The 11,951-nt window shown below is 35.1% G+C and overlaps 1 protein-coding gene across 1 annotated transcript; it reads right to left on the bottom strand.

Annotated features, from left to right (window-relative positions):
* Window positions 1-1,869: 1,869 nt before the first annotated feature.
* Window positions 1,870-4,405, bottom strand: LOC127795154 (G-type lectin S-receptor-like serine/threonine-protein kinase LECRK3). Its single transcript, XM_052326648.1, has one exon. The coding sequence runs from the start codon at window positions 4,361-4,363 to the stop codon at window positions 2,000-2,002; it is 2,364 nt and encodes a 787-aa protein (XP_052182608.1). The 5' UTR covers window positions 4,364-4,405; the 3' UTR covers window positions 1,870-1,999.
* Between the last annotated feature and the right edge of the window lie 7,546 nt (window positions 4,406-11,951).

The raw sequence follows: 11,951 nt of genomic DNA, 5'->3' as shown, positions 1-11,951 counted from the left end.
TGTTTGAGAATCTTATTCTTAAGGCGTTAAAAATATGTGACAAAATTATGTGGTAATAGGATTTCTTAAATGTTATTGGTTCTTACATTATTCGAATGGGGACTCTGATTGATCGATTATAGATTAACATGTCCATTGCACGCTCTTTGGCCAACACACTCGTGTGCCTTCTCACACCATACCACATGCCTCGTCACACCCCGCACTATGCCTCCAGCTTTTCCTTCACAAGTACCCACGAATAACTCTCTCTAGCATCATCGTAAGCAATCAATCAAGTCTTTGGTGACTTCCTAGGTCACATGAAGACCCCCAAGATCTTAACCCTTGTTTCCTCATGGCGATAAGGCCATCCAACGAAGGCTTTTTTTTTTTTTTTCTTCTAGGACCCTTCTCGAAGATGTTTCTCACCTAAGTTCTCCATGCATGCCTAACCCTAGGACCATCAGATATAATAGGAGACTTATGTAATCCTTGCATCCTCGTGTCACGTGTTAACCATGTGTCAAAGTCATGGCCGACCTTTATAAATACATGTCGCCTCTTTAGCTTCAGGCAAGCACAAGACATTCCAACCAAACATTATCTCTTTCTGTCTTTCTGTATCACTCACCTAAAGAGCCCACCTACATAGTTCACTCATACCGATCACTTGTGCACCTCCTCATAGTGAACCCACGGACCTTATCCATGTGATACACTTGAGTATATTGCATCACACATAATATTTTTTTCACCTACACATAACATTTTTTACCCACACATATGAAAATTATTTTTCATATTATTACCCACATAATCTTAACCTTACCTACATATAAACAAATACACGTGTCATGCCATATCATCAACCACGTCATCAGTCACGTCATAATTATAACTTCCTGACATAAAAATATCTACACATACAGAAATATTTACCTACAGATATATGTGTGGGTGAAAGTTATTTCCTAACCCCCTTTTACCCACACATCTTGACATTTGCATTGTGTGTAAAGAAAAATTATAGTTGACACATAAAGTAACTTTTACCCACATTTACGTGTGTGGGTAAAACCCTCAAATTCTTGTAGTGATCCCTGCCTCTTTAGTGCTCATCCATCATGTTTATTCGATGCTCCATCATTTTGCTCTTCCGAACAATGAGTCGAGCCCTTGGTTACTGATCCCCTTTGGCAGTTCCTTTCCCTTCCTTCTCGTTGAGTCCTATCGGCTATTTGCTAAGGTTCTTGAACAAATAAATTTAATTGTTACATCCATGCAACAACAAGTCTATTTATGCAATTTTAATAAATTATGCTTAGGTCCTATTTAGTAAAATTATCACTAAACCTCCTTTTAGGCATAATTTTAATCAATTTATTAAAATTGATCAATTATGTGTTTCAATTAATTTCGAGTTTGAATAACTTTCAATCCACTTAACATTTTTCATTGAACTTGGTCTCCACCACTTCATCTTAATCTCATCTACAAAGTCTAATATCGAGTTTGACCTAATTAATTTGATTTAGTTTAGATAGAATTTTGTGCTCAAAGATGGTTCCCTCAGTTAGTAAAAATGATCTATTTATACAATTTTAATAAGTTACGCTTAGGTACTATTTAGTAAAATTACCACTAAACCTCTTTTTAGGTCTAATTTCAATCAATTTAAAAAAAAATAATATCCAAAAATTCTTAAAATTTTCAAATATTACATTTGAACTCTAAGGTGTTCTTCTATCAAGGATTTCACCCAAACTATTACTCATCAAAAACCCATATATATGAACTTATCAGACATATCATTTTAATCCCGTGACAAGCCTTTATTAATCCACAACTTTCCCCTACATCACATACTTTGCATGATGAGTCCAGGTATTACAATCTACCTTAAACCTTGTAAACAATCATTGACCAATTTATTTCCTCTAGTACGACAAGGAACATTACAATTAATAAGGGTCAAAAAACAACAACTTAGATAATATGGTGGTAATTGGAGTTCATATTAGATTGTACTCAAAAAGGAAGTAGGACTTGGAGGTGTAGGGATGTCCACAGTCCCTTCAAGCATTAACACAACTTTCTTCATTGAAGGACGCAGTGACGGTTCATCCTGTATGCACCAAAGCCCTACTTTGACCATTCTCTCCAGTTTTCTCTTGTCAATCCCTTCATCACCAATCAGTTTTCCCAACTCCCCGGCCTCAAAACAATCGTACACCCATTCCTCAAGCACCGCCTCTTCCTCCGGGAGGCTCCAATCTAAGCAACTTCGACAACATATGATCTCTAACAACACAACTCCGAAGCTATAGACGTCTGCTTTGACTGTCACAGGGAGTTTTCGATGCCACTCTGGTGCCACATACCCCTTTGTCCCTCTTATCCTGGTAAAGGTTTTAGTTTGGTCTGGTTTCAAAAGCTTTGCCAATCCAAAGTCACTGATTCTAGCGATCATGTTCTCGTCCATGAGTATGTTATGAGGCTTTATGTCACAATGGATTATTTGTGTCTCACACTCTTCGTGGAGGTATAGGATGCCTCTGGCAATGTCAAGAGCAATCCCAATCCTTTCGTCCCAATTTAGCTGGTTTCTAGCCGTGAAGAGAAGATTTGCAAGTGATCCATTGATCATATAGTCATACACAAGAAGCCTATTTGCTCCTTCAATGCAATAACCAATCAGACGAACAAGGTTCCGGTGATGAGTTCTTCCAATCACCTTGACCTCCGTATGAAATTCTTGTTCACTCTCCGTTAGCATTTTCTCTAGTCTCTTCACAGCCACAACCTTTTGGGTGTGCGGAATGATCCCTTTGAAAACCGTTGCTGAAGATCCTCTACCCAGCTCATGCTTGAATCCATTCGTAATCTGCTCCATTTCAAAGAAAGTAAAAGCCCGTAGACACACATCTTCACCCAATTCATAATTCGCTTTCTCAGAGATCATTCTGTACACCCAAATGCGGTTTCTGTAAATGACAACTCCAGAAATTATCACAACCACAAAGGCAAGCCCAGCAAGCGAAACACCAGTGATTAGAATGCCCACTCTCGTCTCTTTCTTGATTTCTTTCTCAGGATTTTTACTGGGGATCACTGGTTGATCAGATGTGCCCACCTTGACGTAAGTAGTAGCAGTGTAGCCCTCTCCCAACAATATTCTCCCGTACTTCAGAGGAAGCCTTAGCTTTCTGCACTTGCCGTTCTCAAACACGGTGGCTTCGCAGTTACAGTCCTTAAGGCAGGCTTCTTTACACTCTTCCTTTGTCACTGACGATAGCTCCAAGTAGGAATTATCTTCACCTCCCCACCCGACATTCTCCACATCCTTCATATCATTCTCAGTGCTCCGATGCTCGTCTCTGCAACTTTGCGCAATGAAATTCCTCACACACCCAGAAGTGCTATTGCTCGGGTCAACAAAATCGAATCCTGGAAGGCAGCTACAGGTGGCTTTGCCGTCATTTAGGACACAAAATCCATTTACACCGCAGACACCCTTCGGAGCACACTTATCAGTTGTAGATTGCCACAGAACTGACCAGATGCCGTTCCCCTCCAAGCTGTGTGAATACACTCGGAAGATGCCATCTGAATCAAGTCTCATCATGATAATCGTATCTTCCTTTGAAGGTTCTCCTTCGGTTATGTTTCTTAGGACGATACTTGAGTTGAACAAATAGAGGCGGCCACTATTGTCGAGATTCAGAGTGACCTGATCCCCTGTTCCATATATCCCCGATGACCAGTATGCGAATTGGGCCGTGTCTGGAGTATTCACTGGGTACTGGACAAGATTCCTGTCACTTTGCATCTTGAGCCTGAAAATCCCCGACGCGTGATCAGTTTCCGAAGCGGCGGAGACCAGCTCTTGGTTTACTGAGAGGGTCTGACCGGGTAGAATTGTGTCAGTTGGGTGTTCAAAACTCTCCCAGACTTTCTCCTGATCGGAGTTATAGAGCACAAAATTGCCGGTGTCGAGCATGGAAGCCGAAGAAATGTTCTGCCAAGCGTCATCAATGGGGCTGCTCTGCTCTTGCGGAGACTGCAGTATGAACGTGCCATCAACAGTGAGCTGAAGGGTGAGATTTGTGGTAGCCGGTGGCGGATTATCCCTGTTTGCAGTCCACACCACCGTCTTGTCCGGAATTCCGGCCACAAAGACTCCGACGGCATAGCCGCCGGCGCCTTGGGGGTAGAATCCGAAGGCATAGTGACCGGAGGGGGAGAGCCACGAGGAGTTGCCGGTGGGCGTGAGAGAAGATCCTCTTGTTATATTGCGAGCTCCTCCTCCTCCTCTTGTTTGAGCCGCTGCTACGTTCCATATCGCAGAGACAATGAGAAAGATGAAGGTTGGAGCAGCCATGGAAGTTTTGGCAAGCTCTTCGAGGAATAAATAGAAACATCTCACACCCCAAGAATTGACCGTCAACTCTCTCTCTCTACAGAAAAGTCAGTGCTGTCTCTGTCCCTATAGAAATTTCTTTCTAAAAGTAAGTTGGTGGCCATTAAAGTCAGTCCCGTCCATTTGATTGAGGTTTTGTATATATTGAAGTCGGGTCATCCTATTTGTACACAACAAATCTTACAGAATTAATAATTCAAATGACCAAAATGTAGCATCTCTCTCTCTTTCGCTCTCCTTCTCACACCGTCGACTCCAACAACAGAGGCAGCGGCGAGGCGAGGTGATCGAGGCGACGCGATGAGGCGGTAGAGGCGACGAGGCGAGGCAAGGCACTGGCGAGACGAGGTGGCGGCGAGACCAGGCGGAGGCGAAGAACGGCCGCAAGTGAGGTTGTAGCAGCGAAGGAAAGAGGGAAAGAGGGAGGAAGGGATGAACTCAAAATATCGCAATATTTTCGTGATATTTTGATCAAAATATCACGATATTTCATAATATATCATCCCTGTACATTTTATGTAACCAAGTTTATGTACAAATAGCATTTTTCATTATAAGTCTGTGTTGTTCCTTTTGTGTGTGTGTATGTACGCACACATATATAAAAATGATGCAAATCTAAATAAAATTAGTTTGACTTGGAATCTATAGATGACCACCTTATCCACCCTCTTCTTTTATTGAGCCAAGGTTAAATAGAATACAAAAGCTAAAAGTTATCTCGTTAATGGGACGATTCATCTCAGTGCTACAAATATTGCATTGATGGTATTAAGTTTGAATAATAATATTATTATGTCCTCGTGAGTGACAAAGAAAAAATTTATTGGGGTGTTACTTTTTGGGCCTTATATCCCGTATTCGTGCCCTGATTAAGAGATAGTTCAGTAAATAAGAAATAATCTTGAAAATAAAAAAATACTTGTCGTTCTCACGTTTACAGTTATACTAGAGGTTAAAATCTGCCTATTAGATCTCCTGATTTATCTTTCATGCTGGAATCGTAAGGCCGAACAACAAAGACACGAGTGATAGAGCGTAATCTAAAAAAAAAAAATAATATTATTATTATTATAAACACAATTAATTTTTTTTTTTTTCTCATTAAGTAAAAACATATTTTACATAACCATTTTTAAAAAAATGGTTTCTACATTAATTGAGAACATTGAAGGTAGAAGGCTAAAGAGAGACTGAGGAAATTTTCTTAACAAAGTAGTCTTTAGGAGATTTTCTTGGAAGTCTATCTCGAGTACCCTTCTGGAGGCTCTTTCCTGGATACAACTTTGGAAGTCTATTCCGTACCAAACTTTATCTTGGAGACATTTTGTGTCTCCAGTTATGACCAGCTGAACTTCCCATACGGGCAACTTTGGAAGTCTATCTCAATTACCCATATGGAGGCTCTTTCCTGAATACAACCCAAGAGACCCTCCCAAAGTCTATCACGTGGAAGCCTATCTCAATTACCCTTCTAGAGGCTCTTTTCTGGATACAACCCAAAAGACCCTCCCAAAATCCATCAAGTGAATCATGATATTACACAATCAGAATGCATTAAATAATTTTTAAAATTCTTGCACATAAATTCATAACAGGCAATCTGAAAAGACTCGGATGTCTCCTTTCCCCAGCCAATTAATAGTCTCAATCTTTATAAATAAAGAGTTACTCTTCTGATTGAGATACATAAATGCTTTTATACAAATTATTTGAATTTTTTTTTATTTTTAGTGAGTTTGACTTAATTATTAAATAACTTGTGCGAGTGATACCGTGTATCCCTTATTATCTTTTATTTTATAAGTCTCATAAACACTAAAAATTCAAGACAAATACTCTCTCGCAGTTATAAATTTATTATTATATTTTAATAATATCACAAACTTTAAATAGAATACAATACTTTAATATAAGAATTTGCAAAGATAATTTAGTTAGATAAGGGTTTATATAGAAAAATTAAATTCCAATGTACCCTTTTTACAAAGGAATTCAAAAACAATATGATCATAGAAATTTTCTAACTACAAATTGTAAAAATTGGACAAGAGGGGTTCGCTGAATTTGCAGGGCATAATACTCTTCTGCCTAGGGCACTCGGCATAAAGACTAGGGAGCAATTGATATACCCAACAAATATCAAAAAATAGACACGGGTCCAATTTATGAATATGGGTTAAATACACCCAACAAAATTACCTAAAGGAGCAAAGTAAGAGAAACAAGAGAAGAGTAGCAAATGGAGGCCGAGAGACCTCCACTTGGTTCAACTAGAGGCTCTCGATTCAAGCTGCACCACCGAGAGGCTCTCGGTTCAAGCCCCCATTGAAAACTGTGGCCACGCCTAGGCCACCACCAAAAGTCTCGGTTTCTAACGGAGAGCCTTTCGGTTCATGCCATGGTCATCGCCAAATGATCACCATCAAGAGCATCTTGATCCTTGAATTTTGTGTTTCTTTAACAGACTGAATACACTGCAAAATTTGTCAAGAATATACCTAGAATATGTTATCCAAAAAATTTGAGATGGCTGTCACGTGTCCCCCTCTCCCCTTTCTATAAATAGCAGGCTTGTCTCCTCGCTCAGGTACACTCATTCATCTATTATAACTCCATTTTTCTCTCGAGCTTGCACTAACTTAAGTATCGGAGGGTTTGCGCAGAAAGGTCTCCCGCTCCTCTCACTGTTTGTTCATTTTGCAAGGTCAATTAGTTCTCTAGGCCAGTCAATTCTCTAGTCTAGTTAATTATTTTAGGCCAGTTGTTATTTCAAGCTCCTATTCATCAGCATCAACAAATCATTATCCCTCAGCCCCCCATCATTTTTCAGCCGCTTGATTATTTTTGAACTCCTAACAATTCTTACATGTGAACGATAAGATCATTTTTCCTACATTATAAATATATTGTTGTAATTTGGTCACAACAATAGGCATTACATCCCTATTATACCAAGATTAAACTAAGACCACACTTTTTTCCCCTTCCCAATCTATTTTCTTCTTTTGCAAATCATGGTTCAAGGAAGAGTGACGAAAATAGGCGCCCCTGTAGGCATAGCCCAGCAATTGGGGGCGGGCGGGCACGTCTTGAAGATGGGTGGATTATAGCTGCTATATAGTCGATAAAAAATCCCATGTTTGATCCTTGGTCGTTGAGTTTCGTAATTAACTTTCTCTCTCCATATGTGAGGCCAACGAAGAGGGGCCCTTAAGTGAGAAATTTCACCTTTTAAGTGTGACGAGAATAGGCCATCTCGCTGCATTTAACCAATTTCATATTCAATAAAATTGTACTTAATGGCGACACTACTAGTCTCCCAGTTCAAACCCACTGTTTGGGTGCTTCAATTAGACGTTTTGACTCAGTCCTCTCCAGTGGACGCAAATCAAAGTCTTGAATGTTGTATTGACTCTTAATTGTTTTTACGTCTCTCCCTTTCCATTCAATGATCTCTTGTCCCACAACACGGTTTTGACACTTCTCAGGCTATCATTGATTTAAGTTTCATAATCAATTGAATTTGAAGAAACACCATTTAGTTCAACAATTTTAAGAAGGAATAAAAAAAGATATTTCTTTCAATTTAATTTTTTTTTTTTTTAGCAAAAGTGGATTTTGAAATAGAAAATAAGAAAAAATTATTAAAAAATTATTCGAATGCTTATGTTGAAATCATCGAAATAGAGAACAAAGTAGCCATCGACGTAGGATTTTTAAAATGTTTCTCTTTTCAATCAAAACTCAAAATCGAATTCCAAATTCAAGATTCAAAGAACGTCACAAAGCCGCAAACAGTCAAATTGAGATTTGAAGAAACCCCATGCATGGAGTCACAGTTTAATGCAAGAATTCTAGATGGTGATCACAAACTATTTGGTCATAATTTGGACTTTGATTTTCAGTTTAATTTTTGAATTCGTGTTTGATTAAGGATAAAGTTAACATTGTTAATAATATTAAAATATTATTAGATGATATAAAATTAATATCTACCATAATAGTTAATATGTCTCTAAATTTAAAATACAATGTCTTTTTTAACTCCTTTTAAAATATATTGACAATTTTAACTCACAAGAAAAAATATATAGATTGACTTATTTATCACTCTACTTATAAAAAATGACATCATTCTTATAAGAGAATTCTTTTGAAATAAGCACAAATTTGAAATTGTATAGCATTGTAGATGTTATACGTGATTTTATGTAATGCACTAGAAGTATGTGTAGGTTTTACTTTGTTAATATCAAATATATTATACATGCTAAACCCATTGTACAAACTTAGGTTGCGTTCTCTTTGTTATTTTTAGATTATTTTTAGTTTTCAATTTTTTAAAACAATGAAAATGCATTTACTTTGTCATTTTCGAAAATGCATTTTAAAAATAAGAAAAAGTTTTATAAAGGAAACTCAAAGGAACAAAATGTTGTTTTGGTTGTTTTCAGTTAAAACAATCTTTTAGTCTAAAATATGGAAAACAAAATCAATTTTTTATGTTTTGGCCATAAAAAAGAAAAGAAGAAAAAAAGAAAAAAAATTATTCTTAAATTTCAAAAATAAAATTATATATTTATTTAAAATTTAAAAAATATAGTATATCTATATTATAATTAAAAATATAGGATAACATATAATATATTATTAAGTATACTACATATATTATGTATAATAATATTTAATATAAATTATCACTCAGATATTAGTAATTTATTAATTAAATTTATTATTTTATTTTAATAGTAAAATTTTATTAAAAATAATAAATTTTATCATTTAATAATCAAATTCATTGAATAAAATATTATAAAATAATTTTTCTCAAAATTTTAAAATAAATGCGTTTTTCTAATTTTTTATTTTAAAAAATAATTTTTCAAAATGACAAAAAGAACACTTTTTCTGTTTTCTAAAAACAGACTATTAAAACCAAAAATTGAAAATAAATTTAAAATTCAAAACTAAAAATTAAAAATATAAAGAGAACGTAACTTTAGTTTTTAATTAAGACACGTTATTTTATCTCAACATAAATAAATAACTTTTTTACATTCATATTTTCAATCATAGTGACTTATAAATTTATTCTTTGGGTTTCTAAAGACCTTCGGACAAAAAGCCCAAAGGTTTTTTTTCTTTAAACCTTGTTATTTTGTAATGAATTGTATATTTAGACTTCTTAATATGTGTTATGCATTAAACTAGGTTTGATTTGCAAAAATGAGTACATACACAAAAATCTCGCCTTGATAAACTAAACTGAATACAAGAGTTTAGGTGGAAAAGTGAGGCCACTAGAAGTAAATCTTACTAGGTTGGGGTTTCCATCTAAATTGTTTCCATTTTGTCTTATACTTTAGTTTCGGTCTAGAATTTTTCTTTGAAATTAATGTGACTAAGGTTCTTTCAATGGCATTCTTTTCTAGTAATAATTTATTATTTTGAGTTTCTAGAAATTTGTTTTCTTCATGAAGTTTGATTAATTGATCATTCACCTTACTTTCATTTTTTATCATCAACTTTTGTGATTTTTCTTTTAAGTTCTTTATTTCATTTTTTAATTTATCATTTTTTTTCTTTGTGTGATTTTTTAGAATTTTTTGATTATTTCTTAGTGGATTGAAATTTTATATATAATTCTTTAAATGCCTCTTGGAGTTTTGCTAACATATCTTTTTTTTTTTATAGCCATATAGCATACATATGTCTTCTCTTTATTTATTTTTAGGACTAAGGTTTTCTTATCCTTTTAACCTTCAAGTCTTCATTCATTTTATTTAATACTAATTCAAGAGTTAGTAGATTTTGTAAGGAACCCCAACCCAACAACCTTTAAGCCAGGAAAGCCAATGTAGAGTCCTTAGAGAAGAGAAAAATAAATATACAAAAACACAACGGAAGCATAATATATATAGATAAGCTGTCAAGTATGGAAGAGATTATACACAACAAGAACCACTAGGATGTTACCATACACAACGACAGAAAAGAAAACAAAACGACATCCTCCCACACCCAAGAACAACAACCACTCTCTCAAGGGTCTTTAACTGGGATTGCCCTATACACATTCTATCATGTTGGATCAAACATTGCCCCTAACCATCGCTTTTCTCCTCCCTTGACTGCACTCTTACCCTGCAATTAAAACAAAAAACAAAATACAATAAAAATTTTATATTTTTTCCTTTATTTTGGTGAGAGGTTTATACTCATCAGTGTACGAGTGCAATTATAGTCCAAATTTAAATTTATATTTTCTGGATGAGTCCAAATCGTCCACTGAGAGTTTTATTTATGGCAAAAGAAAAAGAATGTCACACACACGCACACGCATTTGAACGAATTGGCAACAAGGTTTTTTTTATAGATTTTTAGATAACAAATATTAGGAAATAAAGTAAGGCAGAAGTTGAAATAAATGCTAAATGTGTGAATATAAAATTGGATAGTACCATAAATCTGATTGCAATTAATACACAAACACAACTAAATTAATTATCCGGGTTTGGGTATGATAACATTTCCAGTTCTAGTAACTCTCATGCGTGGCATGAAAGGTATAAGTTAGGCTTACGTTCTAATCCAAACCTAGTGATTTTCTTAATAATTAATACACACTCATACTGAAATTTAAATTAATGTCACTCATTTAAAGTGCAACTTTCTTTGGGAATCATTGGTGTTTAACACTATCATTGCCTTAACCCAAAATTGAATTTAGCCACTCATCTCCATTTGAAAGTTAATTGACATAAATTTAAATTCCGTAATTTAAATAACAGAATTTAAATGACATGAATTAAAATAACAGAAATTAACAGGCCATTTAGGTGGTGGATAATTTAAATGACAGGAATTAAAATTGCAGAAATTTAAAGACATAAATTAACCGGCCATTTAGGCGATGGATAATTAAGTAACAATAAATGACATAAGAATTCAAGAGAAGAAAGAAAGAAAGTAAGATCACATGAGATAACAATAAAGAACAAGAACAATTCTCAAAGAGAAAATATAAGAAAACAACTAAACTTTGATTCAAGAATAATAATCCCCTTACAAGTGCAACCAAGTGAGCTATTTATAACCCACAAGATGCAATACAAACCACACAATTTCAATTATTCAACTAGACATAATTATATCTAATGGGCACTCACACACTTAAAGTTAAATGGATTTTAACTATAATATATACCTAATAAAGCACTCATAAAATAAATATTAAAAAGAATAAAAATAGATTTCTACAATTGGGTTTTTGATTTTCATTAGGATTAAAAATAATGCTTAGTCCTTCTCCAAATGATGTCTTCCATAGGCTTGCTCAAGTTAGGTTTTAAACATGTGTTGGGCCTTGGGCCTTCAATTTAATGGGCATGTGATGGGCTATTTCTTCATTCTAACTTGCAATTAAATGTTGACCTTCCTTGTTGGGTCTTCTAAATTGGGCTTCAATTACAATTTTAATAATTTTATCCTCCAAGCAAGCCCTCGTGAACATATGTGATATTAATATATTATATATTATGCATGA

Source organism: Diospyros lotus, chromosome 1 (genome assembly GCF_014633365.1).
Source record: "Diospyros lotus cultivar Yz01 chromosome 1, ASM1463336v1, whole genome shotgun sequence".
NCBI lineage: Eukaryota > Viridiplantae > Streptophyta > Magnoliopsida > Ericales > Ebenaceae > Diospyros > Diospyros lotus.
The sequence above is the reverse complement of the archived record's forward strand: the minus strand, read 5'-3'. Positions and strand labels throughout refer to the sequence as shown.

What these genes read in the sequence shown, in the direction of transcription:
- LOC127795154 (XM_052326648.1), bottom strand. Translation starts at nt 4,363, where the DNA reads ATGGCTGCTCCAACCTTCATCTTTCTCATTGTCTCTGCGATATGGAAC.